The sequence below is a fragment of the Benincasa hispida genome, chromosome 11, assembly GCF_027475165.1.
Source record: "Benincasa hispida cultivar pf3 chromosome 11, pf3_genome.v1.1, whole genome shotgun sequence".
Classification (NCBI taxonomy): domain Eukaryota; kingdom Viridiplantae; phylum Streptophyta; class Magnoliopsida; order Cucurbitales; family Cucurbitaceae; genus Benincasa; species Benincasa hispida.
Window position 1 is genome coordinate 69,620,340 of NC_143488.1, and position 12,029 is coordinate 69,632,368.

Below are 12,029 nucleotides of genomic sequence, written 5' to 3' on the forward strand. Positions count from 1 at the left end.
CACGAATTGATTGTGATTGAACAAAAACTTCCCATTCAACAATTTATATATTTTTGATGGTCTAAATTTCTTTAAACTTTTAACAAATTTTAATATAATTTCTTATACTTTTAATAAATTTTAAATCTAGTTTGTTGAAGGTAGTTTTCGTTGAAATTAGTTAACTAATAATAATAATATAATGATTTTTATAAAAGAAAATAGAAAGAAATGTTCATGCAAATTATTTTTTGCAACTAAACTAAATTTAGACCTTTGATTTAAAGTTGGGTGGTTCCTACATCCCGAGAGAATCTTTAAGTTCAATGTCAACCGTTGATTTATCTTTAATAAGATCAATTGTGAACCGTTGATTTATGCATGGACGTTGTTTGATCGTCTATTACTGACCCCTCAAAAAAAAAAAACCCATACAACTGAAAACCATACGAGTGATTAACACGAGAGATACGTGGAAGAGAAAAGCCGCAGCTTCGGGACTATACGCGAAAATTTCCTTCCGCTACGATTTCGACACGTGGACGGTGGATAGATTCCTTCTCCCCATCCCCGTCTCTATATATGGAACTCGTCATTTCTCTCTTTAAACTCGTTCAATCGCGATAAGTTATATTTTGATTACACAAACAAACTACCAATCTCTTCGTTCTTCGTTGTTCATCGTCGAGAATGTCTTGCTGTGGTGGAAACTGTGGATGCGGCTCTGGCTGCAAGTGCGGAAGTGGCTGTGGAGGGTGAGTTAATCTCTCGCTAATTTTCTCCTTTGTATTTGATGGCGTGAAATTGCTTTTTGTTCATTTGATTCTGTGGAAAATATTCTCTTGAGGATCTGATCTTCAGTTTTCTGATATATCGCTTTCGATTTCTTAATCTTCTTTGTATCTTTGTGCTTCGATCGATGGATGATGGCGATCTGATCATTCGCTGATCATCTCCATCGAGTAATGGAGATGAGAAAGATCGCACTATCAAGGCGGATTTCCTTCTGAAATTTCTGAAAATGACTACGATATTAATTTTCCCGAGGATAATCGCGATGATTATGACGTTTTGATCTTTTGTTATGCAGATGCAAGATGTTCCCTGACATGAGCTTCTCAGAGACCACCGCTACCATCGAGACCTTCGTAGTCGGTTTCGCTCCTCAGAAGATGTAAGTTTCTGCAATTACGCCTAATTTTTTCAAGAGAAATTTAGGTATTCAGTCATGATTTCATTTAACGGTATAGGCGTTTTCTATATCAGGTCCTTCGAGGTAGCAGAGATGGGAGCAGAGAACGGCTGCAAGTGCGGTGACAACTGCACCTGTGATCCATGCAACTGTAAATGAGAAGCAGCAGGTCGAATCTTCTCAAGTGGAGATTGTCTGAGTACAAATAGTATGCATCCTTTTTAATAACAATTATCAAACCTCCAAGTGTTTGCGTTCTGTCGTTGCGTCTTTTAAGTGTCGATTGTAGTGTTCCTTTTGAATAATAGCTGTCATGGAGTTGTGGAAAAACTTATATGCTGTTGTTATGATTCAGTCAGTGATCTTCTTAGCTCAAGATTCCTGTGTTTATCCATGTCTGTCTAGTGTTTTCTTCTGTAAGAAATTAAAAACGGTACGTGCTAATTTATGAGAGGTAACAGAGTTTCTGTTGTTATCCATATCTATGGTTGGAAATGAAGAACAGAGTTTGAATCTTCTCTAAGATCTTGACTTGATAAATATCTCCAAGTCTCGATTCCAAACAATATCTTCAATTATAATATTCGATTTGTAAAAGTTCTTACAGTTTCGGTGGTGGGGACGATTGAATAGTTAAGTGCCATTCGTTCTAAATCGATATGTATACATCCAAAATTAAATGCATATTTGCGTGTTCTTGTAAATTTTTCCTGTGATGGCCAAACTTTCTAATGGCTAATAGATTTGAAAATTGATCATTTTTTCCCTGGCTCTTTTTCGTCCTCTTGCCTTTAAGGTAAGGATTTGGTTAGCACGTCGTTGTTCATTTATTGAAGATTTTTAAGTGGTTTCTTCATTTTGGTAGAACTTATCGCTACAACAGTGGGTGGGTGAGTTTACAGATAGGGAAAGTAACAACTTTAATTGGTATTTGAAACACTCCATTTTTCTAGGTTGTTCAAACGAGTAAAAATTTGGGTTCATGTAATCCAATTCAAATTTTATATATAATAAATAAGGTGTATTATATATATTTCTCTCGGTTTAAAATTTGATTATTTTATATTTGATGAATTTATGAATTTTAAATATATTTTTTAAAAAAATTAAATAAAAATTCTTTCACGACAAATTATTTGAATTATTATTTGGTGGTTTGTGAATGACGTTGTAGATTTTCACTCTCCGTTTCAATTATATTCAATATGCTTTCAAAAATTCACTTTTCATTCAAATCTTCATCAAATCTTCATCTGTATTTAACTAAAGACTTACTTTGTGTGTACTCCAAAGAAAAGAAAAAAACTCACTTTGCTTTTGTCACTACTTTGCTTTTGTCACTACTTCCATATCGTAAATCCATTCCTTTGTTCGAAACAGTACCAAATTAATTGATTAATGTTACTTCTAGCATAAAATTAATTTAAAGTTCAAAGTAATGCAAATTATTTCTCCATCGGGCCTTATAAATTCTTTTTCAAAAGTATTCGATTTTTTTACTTTTCTTCTTTCTTCTTTCTTCTTTTTTTTTTTTTTTTCCTTTTTAAAAGGGACTGTCTATAATTATCTTCGAAAGGCACACCACACGTGTCGAATGGTTTTTAATTAGAAAATAAAATTATCTTTTATTTAATAAAAATACAGCGAATATTATATTTTTACTATCACCCATCCTAAAACGTTGTTCTATGAAAAAATCTAGCATAACCGAGTACCACCTTATTATTGACACGTTATTAAATAGTTTATTAATTAATTAATTTATAAATTTTGCATTAAATGTTGCTATTGTGGCAAGTAATGAATAGAAATAATATAAAATATTTTCTAGTGTTTGGTTTTCTGATCCCCGTACCCAGAAAATAATCTTGATTTTATTGACCAATCTTTTTCCAAGAAAAAATAATCGTGAGGAATCTGTGTGAAAATTAATTTTGACTTCAAAACATAGCCAAGAAATGTCAAATTCGTTGCCAATTTATATACTTGTTAAAATTCAATCTAGCTGTTGTATTAAAAAGTGCTTTAAAAATTCACACTCTCTTGTGATATACTTTAAAAATATAAAATTTTATAAGTTAATATTCTTGTACCCACATTTGTTAAACAAATAAAAAGGGGAAAAAATAGAAAAAAAACATTCTATGTCAGGTCTAATTTATTTGTAATCAAATACTCACTTTCTTATTAATGTTATTAATTAATCTAAAAAGAATTAAAAGAATTAATTAAGTTTCTTGATAGTTATTAATTAGTGAACAAATAAAGTTTAGAAGTGTATTTTTTTTTTATTTGGAGACTAAATTAAAATCTCAAAAGATAAAATTGTAAAATTTAGAAATATGGACCAAAAATTAAACTCGTCAATTTTTTATTTTTTTTTTTTTAAATCTTACTTCCCAATTTCCATTGCTAATAATGAAAGTATTTCTAATACAAAACATTCAAAGAATGGTTTCACATAAACCATAGAAACATCGACAATTACATGAATTAATTATGGGAAATTTGTACAAGTGATCCAAAATTGGGTCGAAAATGTCAAATGACCTAATTTTTTAGAAAAAAAATATCGAATTGATATTTCTTGACGTTAAATTCAAGTGAAACTACCAAAATATAGCACTTGAACAGTGAATCGTCTTCTTCCCCCTCTCACCTGTTTTGCTCTCCCTGATCTCGCTCTCGTCTGTTTCGTTCTTGTCAGTCTCGCTCTAACCGGTCTCCCTCTCACCAAAAACCAATGCCGGTTAGAGGGAGACCGGTTAGAGCGAGACTGACGTGGGTTGGCATCATCCGTGTGAACTCGTCGTGCCAAAAAAGAAGAAGAAAATATGTAGAGAAACGAGATCAGAGAAGAAGAGATGACGCATAGAGGGGGACAAAGGACGAGGAAAAAGAAAAAAGAAAAAAAAAACAAAGGAGCTAAAGGAGAAAGAAAGAAAAAAAAAATCAAGAAAGGATAATTATTGGAAATTCACAAGATCATGACATAAACAAAGAGGCATTTGACATTTTCTTCTAAAATCTGGATCCTTTTACCATTTTGGGCTTTTAAAATGGATTTTCTGTGCAATTTTCTAATTAATCATATTTAGATTACATTAGCCACAAGTTTAAAGTTACAAATGGATATTTTAGTTAAAAAAATGATACAGATAGAGCTATAGAACAGCAAGGAAGCCCATCACGCCGACCAGGCAAAATCCTAAATCAGACAGTTTTCTCTACTCGGTACAATAATTTAACATACAGCAACTTGGAGGATGTTGCTATGGCACTTTTCCCAATACATTATTACATCATCCTTCATTATTGGTTGGATAATGAAGCTTCTGGGCAAGGGGGAGCCCCCAAATCTTCTATTCTATCAAATATCCCCCTTGCAGCTTTGCTGAATAAATTGTGAATCTGCAGAACACAAAAAACAAATCCTTACTTTCAGGGGATTGGTTTTTCCTAAAGTGAAAAAGAAAAAATGGTAGTTATTATGTTTGCTGAAACATTACCTGCTTGGATGAGAGTCCTAGTTTCTTCAAGTCAGTGAGCTATATAAACACAGACAAAGGGAAGAAAAATTCATCATTTTGACACCCAAATAGAAAATATTCATGAAAAAAAGTTGGGTACTGTTGTTTTCTTGACTTGTATTTCATTTTTGCATCAACTTTACAACATGTGATGTTTTATACATGTTAAGTGACTATCAAAAGCGAACAAAAGTATGTGTGTAGGATTGAACTGTATTTGTCAAAGATAAAGGAAGATGAAAGCTCTTGCACATTCTTAGACACCAAAATGAAGTTCTTGAGAGCACGATTGGACTATGAGAGAGAAGGGATAAAATAAAGTTATTTGAGAAATTATTAAATAGACAGATTTTGGGAACCATGTTGTTCACTAAGAGAAATTATTTGATGAGGCTATGATTGATATATGAGAGAAAGGTATCTCAAATTTAGATCTAGGGGTGAGAATCAACATCCAACAATTATTACGAGGTAACCTATTGTAGCGGTCTTATTAAATAATCTAATAGTTAAGGTCCCATTTGGTAAAAAAGTTTAAATTTTTTTTCTTTATTATCTACTTTTTACAAATGGTTTAAAACCAAGCTAAATTTTAAAAACTAAAAAAATAACTTTTAAAAATTTGCTTTTATTTTTAGAATTTAGTTAAGAATTCAATTATTGAACTTTAAAAAATGCAAATCATGGTAAGAAATAGAGAGGAAATAAGCATAATTTTCAAAAAGCAAAAAAAAAAAAAATGGTTATCAAACGGGGCATAAGTATAATTCACAAATTTGTCTATCTAGGATGCGAGAGCTAAAAACTGCCAGAGAATGTCTTCTTCATACATAATTCCGTAAAAAGTTTCAAGCTTTTGTCTTACCGATTTCAATGGACTAGTTTCTCTGAGATCGAGAATGTACTCTGCCATTTTCACTCCAATGCCCTGGGGATTGAAAGGGAAATGAGAATCAGAACATGTAAGGGAAAAGATTAACTTTTTTCTTAAATAAAAAATCCCAGTTGTGGTCTTGAGTCTCAAAAATATTACCTTCAATTCTACTAGTTCCTCTCTGCAAAACAAAGAACGCCAGTTAATAATTAATTGAACTTTTCACTCGTTCAAATTGAAAAGTTGGGGAATGGAACAATAAACCCACGTATTCTTGTGGATTTGTACATGAGATGCTAAATATTGTATATGATTATGGACCTACCTGCTTGCTGTATTCAAGAAATCCACATATTTTTGTGCAACGCAACTCTGATTGATTAAGATAACAAGAAAAACCAGAGTTACTGGAATCCGTATTGCATGAAGAAGTAGATAATGAACTATTAAGATAACAAGAAAAACCAGAGTTACTGGAATCCATATTGCATGAAGAAGTAGATAATGAACTATTAAGATAACAAGAAAAACCAGAGTTACTGGAATCCATATTGCATGAAGAAGTAGATAATGAACTATTAAGTAGGCTTGTTGAGTACCTTCAGGATTGATACTTGAGCACCAAACTTATCTAATGGGGTCCCAAAAGATTCAAGCTCCTCATTTGCAGGGAACGGTGTTTTTGGAGTACTTGCAGTTAATAATTGGTCAGTAAACGAAAGTTCCAGCATAGGCATTTGGATTCCATTGTTGTAGAGTGGTGACAGAGCCTTTCTTGGACTATTAAATTTCACCTTGACTACTGCATCTGAAAATGAAGATTCAATCATATCCAAACACAAGGTGGCAAAAATGAACAAATTCCTTGAGCGAACAAGTTAAGGCAGCTGTGATAAAAAAAAAAAAAAAATACCGTGATCTTTGGTTGTGATAGAATTAACTACATCTTCATTTTCAACCAAGTTTCCGAAAGCAACAGTTACAGTCCTGAAGATCATCAATGCAAAATTATAGGGAAAAAAAAAAAGAAGTTAGTAGAGGCTATTAAAAGTTGATAAATCAAACAATATGATTGCCAGACCTTTCTTTTTCTTGTTTACAAGCACTCTGGTTGGCAGTTTTCTTAACTTTGGCAGAACTGCTGAAGAGAGGTTTTCTCAATTTCGAAGCAGTAGAACAAGGTGTTTTACTAGAAAATGGAGAACCAATCCCTCTAATTCTTTGTGCACTCTTGGTCTTGCCTTTTGATTCAAGCCAAGCTTGTAGCTTCGATTCCATGTCAACTTTAGCTTGTGGAGTTCCCTGTTTATGGACCGGCAAAACAAAATTTGAAATTTGACGCGATCGAGCTGCTAAGCTGACTGTATGGACAGACTCCTGATATGCTCCAGGATTCTGTTTTCAAATAAGAAGGCAATTTGAGCAAGTGTGGTTTTAGATTACAATAGACAATTAACCTGCATCAATTTTACCAGGCAAGCTATCATCAAAGCACGGCTTGTTCCACCAAGAGAATCCTGCAATATGCGAGTCAATTTGCTTTCTCTGTAAGGTACTCGGGCAAGGTTCTTGTTTAATGCATATATCACATTTGAAAGCGCAAACAAAGACTGGTTGATTTTTGCACTCTCTTGAAGGCGAATCCCTTCATTGCCAGTCCTCCTGTTATCTTCATTACCTGCCATGGATGGTTATGGACAGATATTAACCCAATTAGCAATAATAACAACTATTCAGAAAACATGAATTCTTGAGGGGTGCATAAATATTATTTGTATCAAATAAAATTCAAAATTCATTCGATGGTTAGGGCTAGGTTTCCATTATGCTTAAGGAACATACCTGCCAAATCTATGAGATTGAGCTTCCCTGTAACAGAAGCCCCAGAATCACCACACACGGGTGATGAAACTGTAATTACAAGAACCCCATGACTTCTACTCGAGACTTCATTAAGATCAGTATCAGCAACTTTCCGCCTCTGAACTCCAAGAGCCAATGTCTCCCGGAATTCAGACATGGAATTTACACCAATCTTAGACAATCCCCTAAGATGAATTTGGCCTTCTTTATCATCCATAATTACAATTTCTTTAGCTTTGGGTTCCAGAAGATCATGACATCTTTCCAAGTACACTTCATAGTATGACATCTCTGCTCTACACCCAGTTTCATCACAAAGTGATAAAATTCTAAGCATGGCTAGCGGCATTAAACCTGGTTCCTCTTCAGTACCCTGCATCCTCAACCAAATTCGACACAGTTCAGAGTGCTAATCATTTGTATTGTTTGATTGTTTTATATCAAATTCAGGAAACTTCAAGTTTTCGTGAATGAAAAGCCAAATTCTTCTGTTGATTTTAAGCTAATTGCACCTGCATTGTGTAGGTCTTTCCACTGCCAGTAGCCCCATAAGCAAACACAGTAGCGTTGCATCCATGGAAGAGTCCAGGAATCAATGGATTAACTTCTTTATCGAATATCTGCCTCACCGTATGATCTTCTTGGCCAAAAAATGAGTCCAATTGATAGCACTCGTTTCGACTACACTCGGAAAATCCACCAACAATAATCAAATCGAATCGGAAGATTCTTCTACGGCAGATAAATAGGCTACAGAGAAATTTACAAAAACTAAGTACCTGGTTTCCGGATCTTTGAGATGAACGGTGACCTCCTCCTGAGAGATGCGACCTTGATCCACGACAGAAATGCATGAAATTGGAACCCTAGAACTTTTGACTGAAACTTCTTGAGGGAGAAATGGACGAACCCTAGCAACCACTCTGACCTTGGAGATTGCACAGTGGTTTGTGGATCTAGCAGGTGTGTGAAGTTCAAAAATTTCGGCAGCCATTGAAATGGAAGATGATTCGCGTAAGCAGTGGCGAGAAATCATGCAAAGTGAAGGGCGATTTTGAAAATGAAGACCGTTGGTGGCAGATTTCCGCTTCTTAATTTGAATTTTTTTTTTTTTTTAGTTTCCCCCTTTTTTAAAAAAATAAACAACTTTTCTTTATTTGAAACTGATTTCAAACCTTCGTTTGAATTATCCTGGGCCTGGCTTCATGGCCCTGGTGAGTTGGGCCTGTAGAGCTCGATGGCCTAAAACAAATTCTTAAATTTGCAAATATAATAAAATATTTAATCTAATTTCCATTTTTCTTTATTACTGAGCATGTATATCAATAGTAATTTTGTTATACTTTAAATTTGATATAAATCAATCCACTATACCAAGTTTACTAGTAAGCAAGTGTTTATGCATTTGGTATTGTTTGTTGATGTAATTTGAATCTTTAATCATTTATTTAGAAGTATATACTAATGTCATACTTAAAATTAATTTTGAATTACTTCAAAAAATACACTCTAAAGTGATTTACAAATCCGTGATGTTTATTTAATTCAACATTAACCCTTTCACTACAGTCTTTTACATATTCATTCAATATTTTAATGTGTATGAGAATATTGGACTTTAAAATGAAAGACAATAGTGAATATAGCTTAACTACAATTATATTTGACCAAAGAACTACAGGTTCCAATTATCGAATTGTTGCATGTGAAAGTCAACTACTCGATATGACACAAGTTTAAAAATGGGTTATATATATGAAACTTTTCACATGCAATGGATGTTTTGACAATGAAAAGGTAATTTGAAGGAAAAACTCTCTCTCTCTCGAATTTGTAAATTCTTTTATTATAATCTCTTGAATAAAACTCTGCTCCCAACACAGTGGATGCAGATTGTTGTGATCGAACCACTTTAAAAACTCTCTGTTTCTTCCCTTCTTCTTCTCCTTCTTCTTCAGTTCTGTGATTCCATCTTCAACAAGAACACAAGATCGCCATTTTATTCTTTCGAATTTCGTTTCTTTGTATGTCTGAACTTGGGTCTGTAAAGAAAGAGTAATGGCAGTTGTGTCTGAGTGTCTCCACGTGTAACCTCCACAAATTGGTATTAGAGTTTTTAAAGTTCAAGAAAGCTTCGAGACTTACTTTCTCGATCAATAAAATGGCAGTTGCACGCTATGATATAGAAAAATTCAATAGAAATGGAGCTTTTGCATTATGGAAGACTAAAATAAGAGCTATTCTTGGTCAGAAAACCATTAAAACTCTTATGGATCCTACAAAACTTCCAACTACAATGACTTCTGTGTTGGAATATAGAAACAAACAACGGAAGAAAAATGGGATCATTAAGCATTCTAATTCAGTAATTTTTGCTTCAAATTCATCGTGCACATAAACTAAAAAGAGAGTTTCAACGCTAACCTTTGAAGTACCTCTTGAATCTCAATCTTTAGCTGCAATCTCCTTTTCCTTTGGTTGTGAACCACTACAAGGTCTTCCATACTATTCTCTTGTAGTATTAAATTGAGTTGTGGGACTCAAAACAAATTTGAATTAGGGAAATTGGAAGTGAAGAACTGGTTTTTCACCAGTGTGAAGAATACTTCTTCAACCACTTTTCTCAGCAAATTGCAACCGATTGCCTCCTAATTTTCACTCAGATCTCATTGTTATATTGCATGACTTTCATGCAAATCAATGTCCTACATGAATTTCAGCTCAAGTTTGAGAATTTAAGTTGTAAAATTAGTGGAACCATGAATGAGCTTCTAGAGAAGTGGAAAAATCTAACTTTGAGATTTTCTCATTTTCTTCATTTTTCATTTATTTTGAAACTATTTACAAAATTAAATTTCAATTTCAGTTTTTAATCTTAAAATTAGAACTAAATTTTATTAATTTTACAAAAATTAATACAAAATTATTTTTTTTCTAATAAAATTAATAATAATTAATTAAACAATTTAATTAATTCTAATTAATTTAATATCAAATATTAAATTAATTCAACACTAATTCCACCACCATGAATCCCTATTCATGGATTTAATATTTAAATCATATTTAAATATTAACCAATTCTCCAATTTCGTTTAATTCCAAAATTAAACGTGTAATTATATCACATATAATTACTAATTCCCTTAATTCGTATTTGAACGATTCAGATTAACTTCTCACAATATTCTAAGGAGCTAGTAAGGGGGCGTAACGGACCTATAGATCATGGACTCCAATGATCCGAGATTAATTGGCTAAACTCTTTACATCAAATTAACCCCATTCGTTAACTACCGGGTCACTCCACTAAAGCCCGTAATTGCACTCTCTTCACAGTAGATATACTGTGTTCACTTGATATAACCATGATTAGTAAGTTAACCCTTCACAGGTTGTTTGTAATAATGACTGGGTCAAAAGGTTGTTTTACCCCCAAGATTACTTCTTATTCCTTAAGTTCTATTGATCCTCTAATGAACAATTGGTTTATGATCTGATCATTAAATCGAGTCCCTCTCGAGCCAATGAAAGGGTGGGGCCCCTTGTTCAAGACTCGGAGTCAGCACTTAAGGGAAAAACCTCTCTACTATCCCTAAAAGTAGGTAGGAGTGAGTTTCATCTTGCATCCTTTGTCCCCAATTATTTATCTGGTCTTACCCCTGAAATGGGAGGCTTATTGAGCCAACATTGTTGATCCAACCCTCACCTATGAAAATCTAAGGATAATCCCGAATAAACAGGAGTTCATAGTTAGCTCAAGATTAAGGTCAAGTTACCTAGGTCATCATTTTAAAATAGTCAGTCTTAAACAGTAAATAGCGTTATAAAGTAAGAGTGACTTATTTCTCGGTCCAATCTTGCGCAAACTCATTGCATAGGACGCCCTCACTTCTTATGTCACTACATGTACGAATCAGGATCACTTCATCTATAGCACTTTACAACTCCTTGTAATAATTATAGAGTGGGCCGCATCTTATAGTGTTATCAGGATAAGACACCCAACCTTATTCAAATACTATAGATCATTTAGACTATTTACTCGAACATGATCCACTCTTATGTCTTCACATAAAGTTCAAGCACCCATGTAATAGTCGTGGATCTTTTAGTTTATTGGATTTATTTCTAAAACGAAATAAGCAATTCATATATTCAATACAACTTTATTGAATCAAACTTCAATAACAACTTTATTGAATTTATCAGCATAAGTTTATTGTTTACGAACCATGAGTTTTAGGACATAAAATCCAACATGCTGAAGAAAAAGAAGTGATGGAAAATGTTGCCTATGGAGCAATAGTCCTGAATCTAAGTGATAATGTGTTTAGAGAGGTTATAGATTAAGAAACGACATATCTGATGTGGCAAAAACTTGATGAATTGTACCTATCAAAGGACCTTCCAAATCAACATATGTACGAGAGAGGTAAACCTACAGAATGGATCCAAATAAGCCTTTAACAGATAATTTAAGTAAATTTAAAAGACTCTATGCTGAATTCAAGAACTTAGGGGATAAAATTGGTGAAGCGAGTGAGTCCTTCATTCTTATAAACTCTCTCCCATATGCTTACAAAGAGGT

The 12,029-nt window shown here is 33.4% G+C and overlaps 2 protein-coding genes across 3 annotated transcripts; one reads left to right on the forward strand and one right to left on the reverse strand.

Moving 5' to 3' along the window:
- The first annotated feature begins 592 nt into the window (after positions 1-592).
- LOC120091944 (metallothionein-like protein type 2) lies at positions 593-1,694 on the forward strand. The gene is made up of 3 exons (XM_039050116.2): positions 593-734; positions 1,070-1,153; positions 1,246-1,694. The coding sequence occupies exons 1-3, from the start codon at positions 670-672 to the stop codon at positions 1,328-1,330; spliced, it is 234 nt and encodes a 77-aa protein (XP_038906044.1). The 5' UTR covers positions 593-669; the 3' UTR covers positions 1,331-1,694.
- Positions 1,695-4,247: 2,553 nt separating this feature from the next.
- LOC120090254 (ATP binding microtubule motor family protein) lies at positions 4,248-8,564 on the reverse strand. Of its 2 annotated transcripts, XM_039047813.2 has the most exons (12): positions 8,218-8,564; positions 7,951-8,119; positions 7,418-7,811; positions 7,048-7,253; positions 6,657-6,970; positions 6,489-6,562; positions 6,175-6,383; positions 5,901-5,947; positions 5,735-5,756; positions 5,567-5,629; positions 4,681-4,719; positions 4,248-4,582 (listed from the first exon to the last, which is right to left on the reverse strand). In XM_039047813.2, exons 1-12 carry the CDS (start codon positions 8,472-8,474, stop codon positions 4,484-4,486), a joined length of 1,893 nt encoding a protein of 630 aa, XP_038903741.1. In that variant the 5' UTR covers positions 8,475-8,564; the 3' UTR covers positions 4,248-4,483. The 2 variants fall into 2 exon arrangements, with proteins under 2 accessions (XP_038903741.1, XP_038903742.1); XM_039047814.2 differs by lacking the exons at positions 4,248-4,582; positions 4,681-4,719; positions 5,567-5,629; positions 5,735-5,756 and having other exon boundaries at positions 5,901-6,018; positions 8,218-8,558.
- Positions 8,565-12,029: the final 3,465 nt, after the last annotated feature.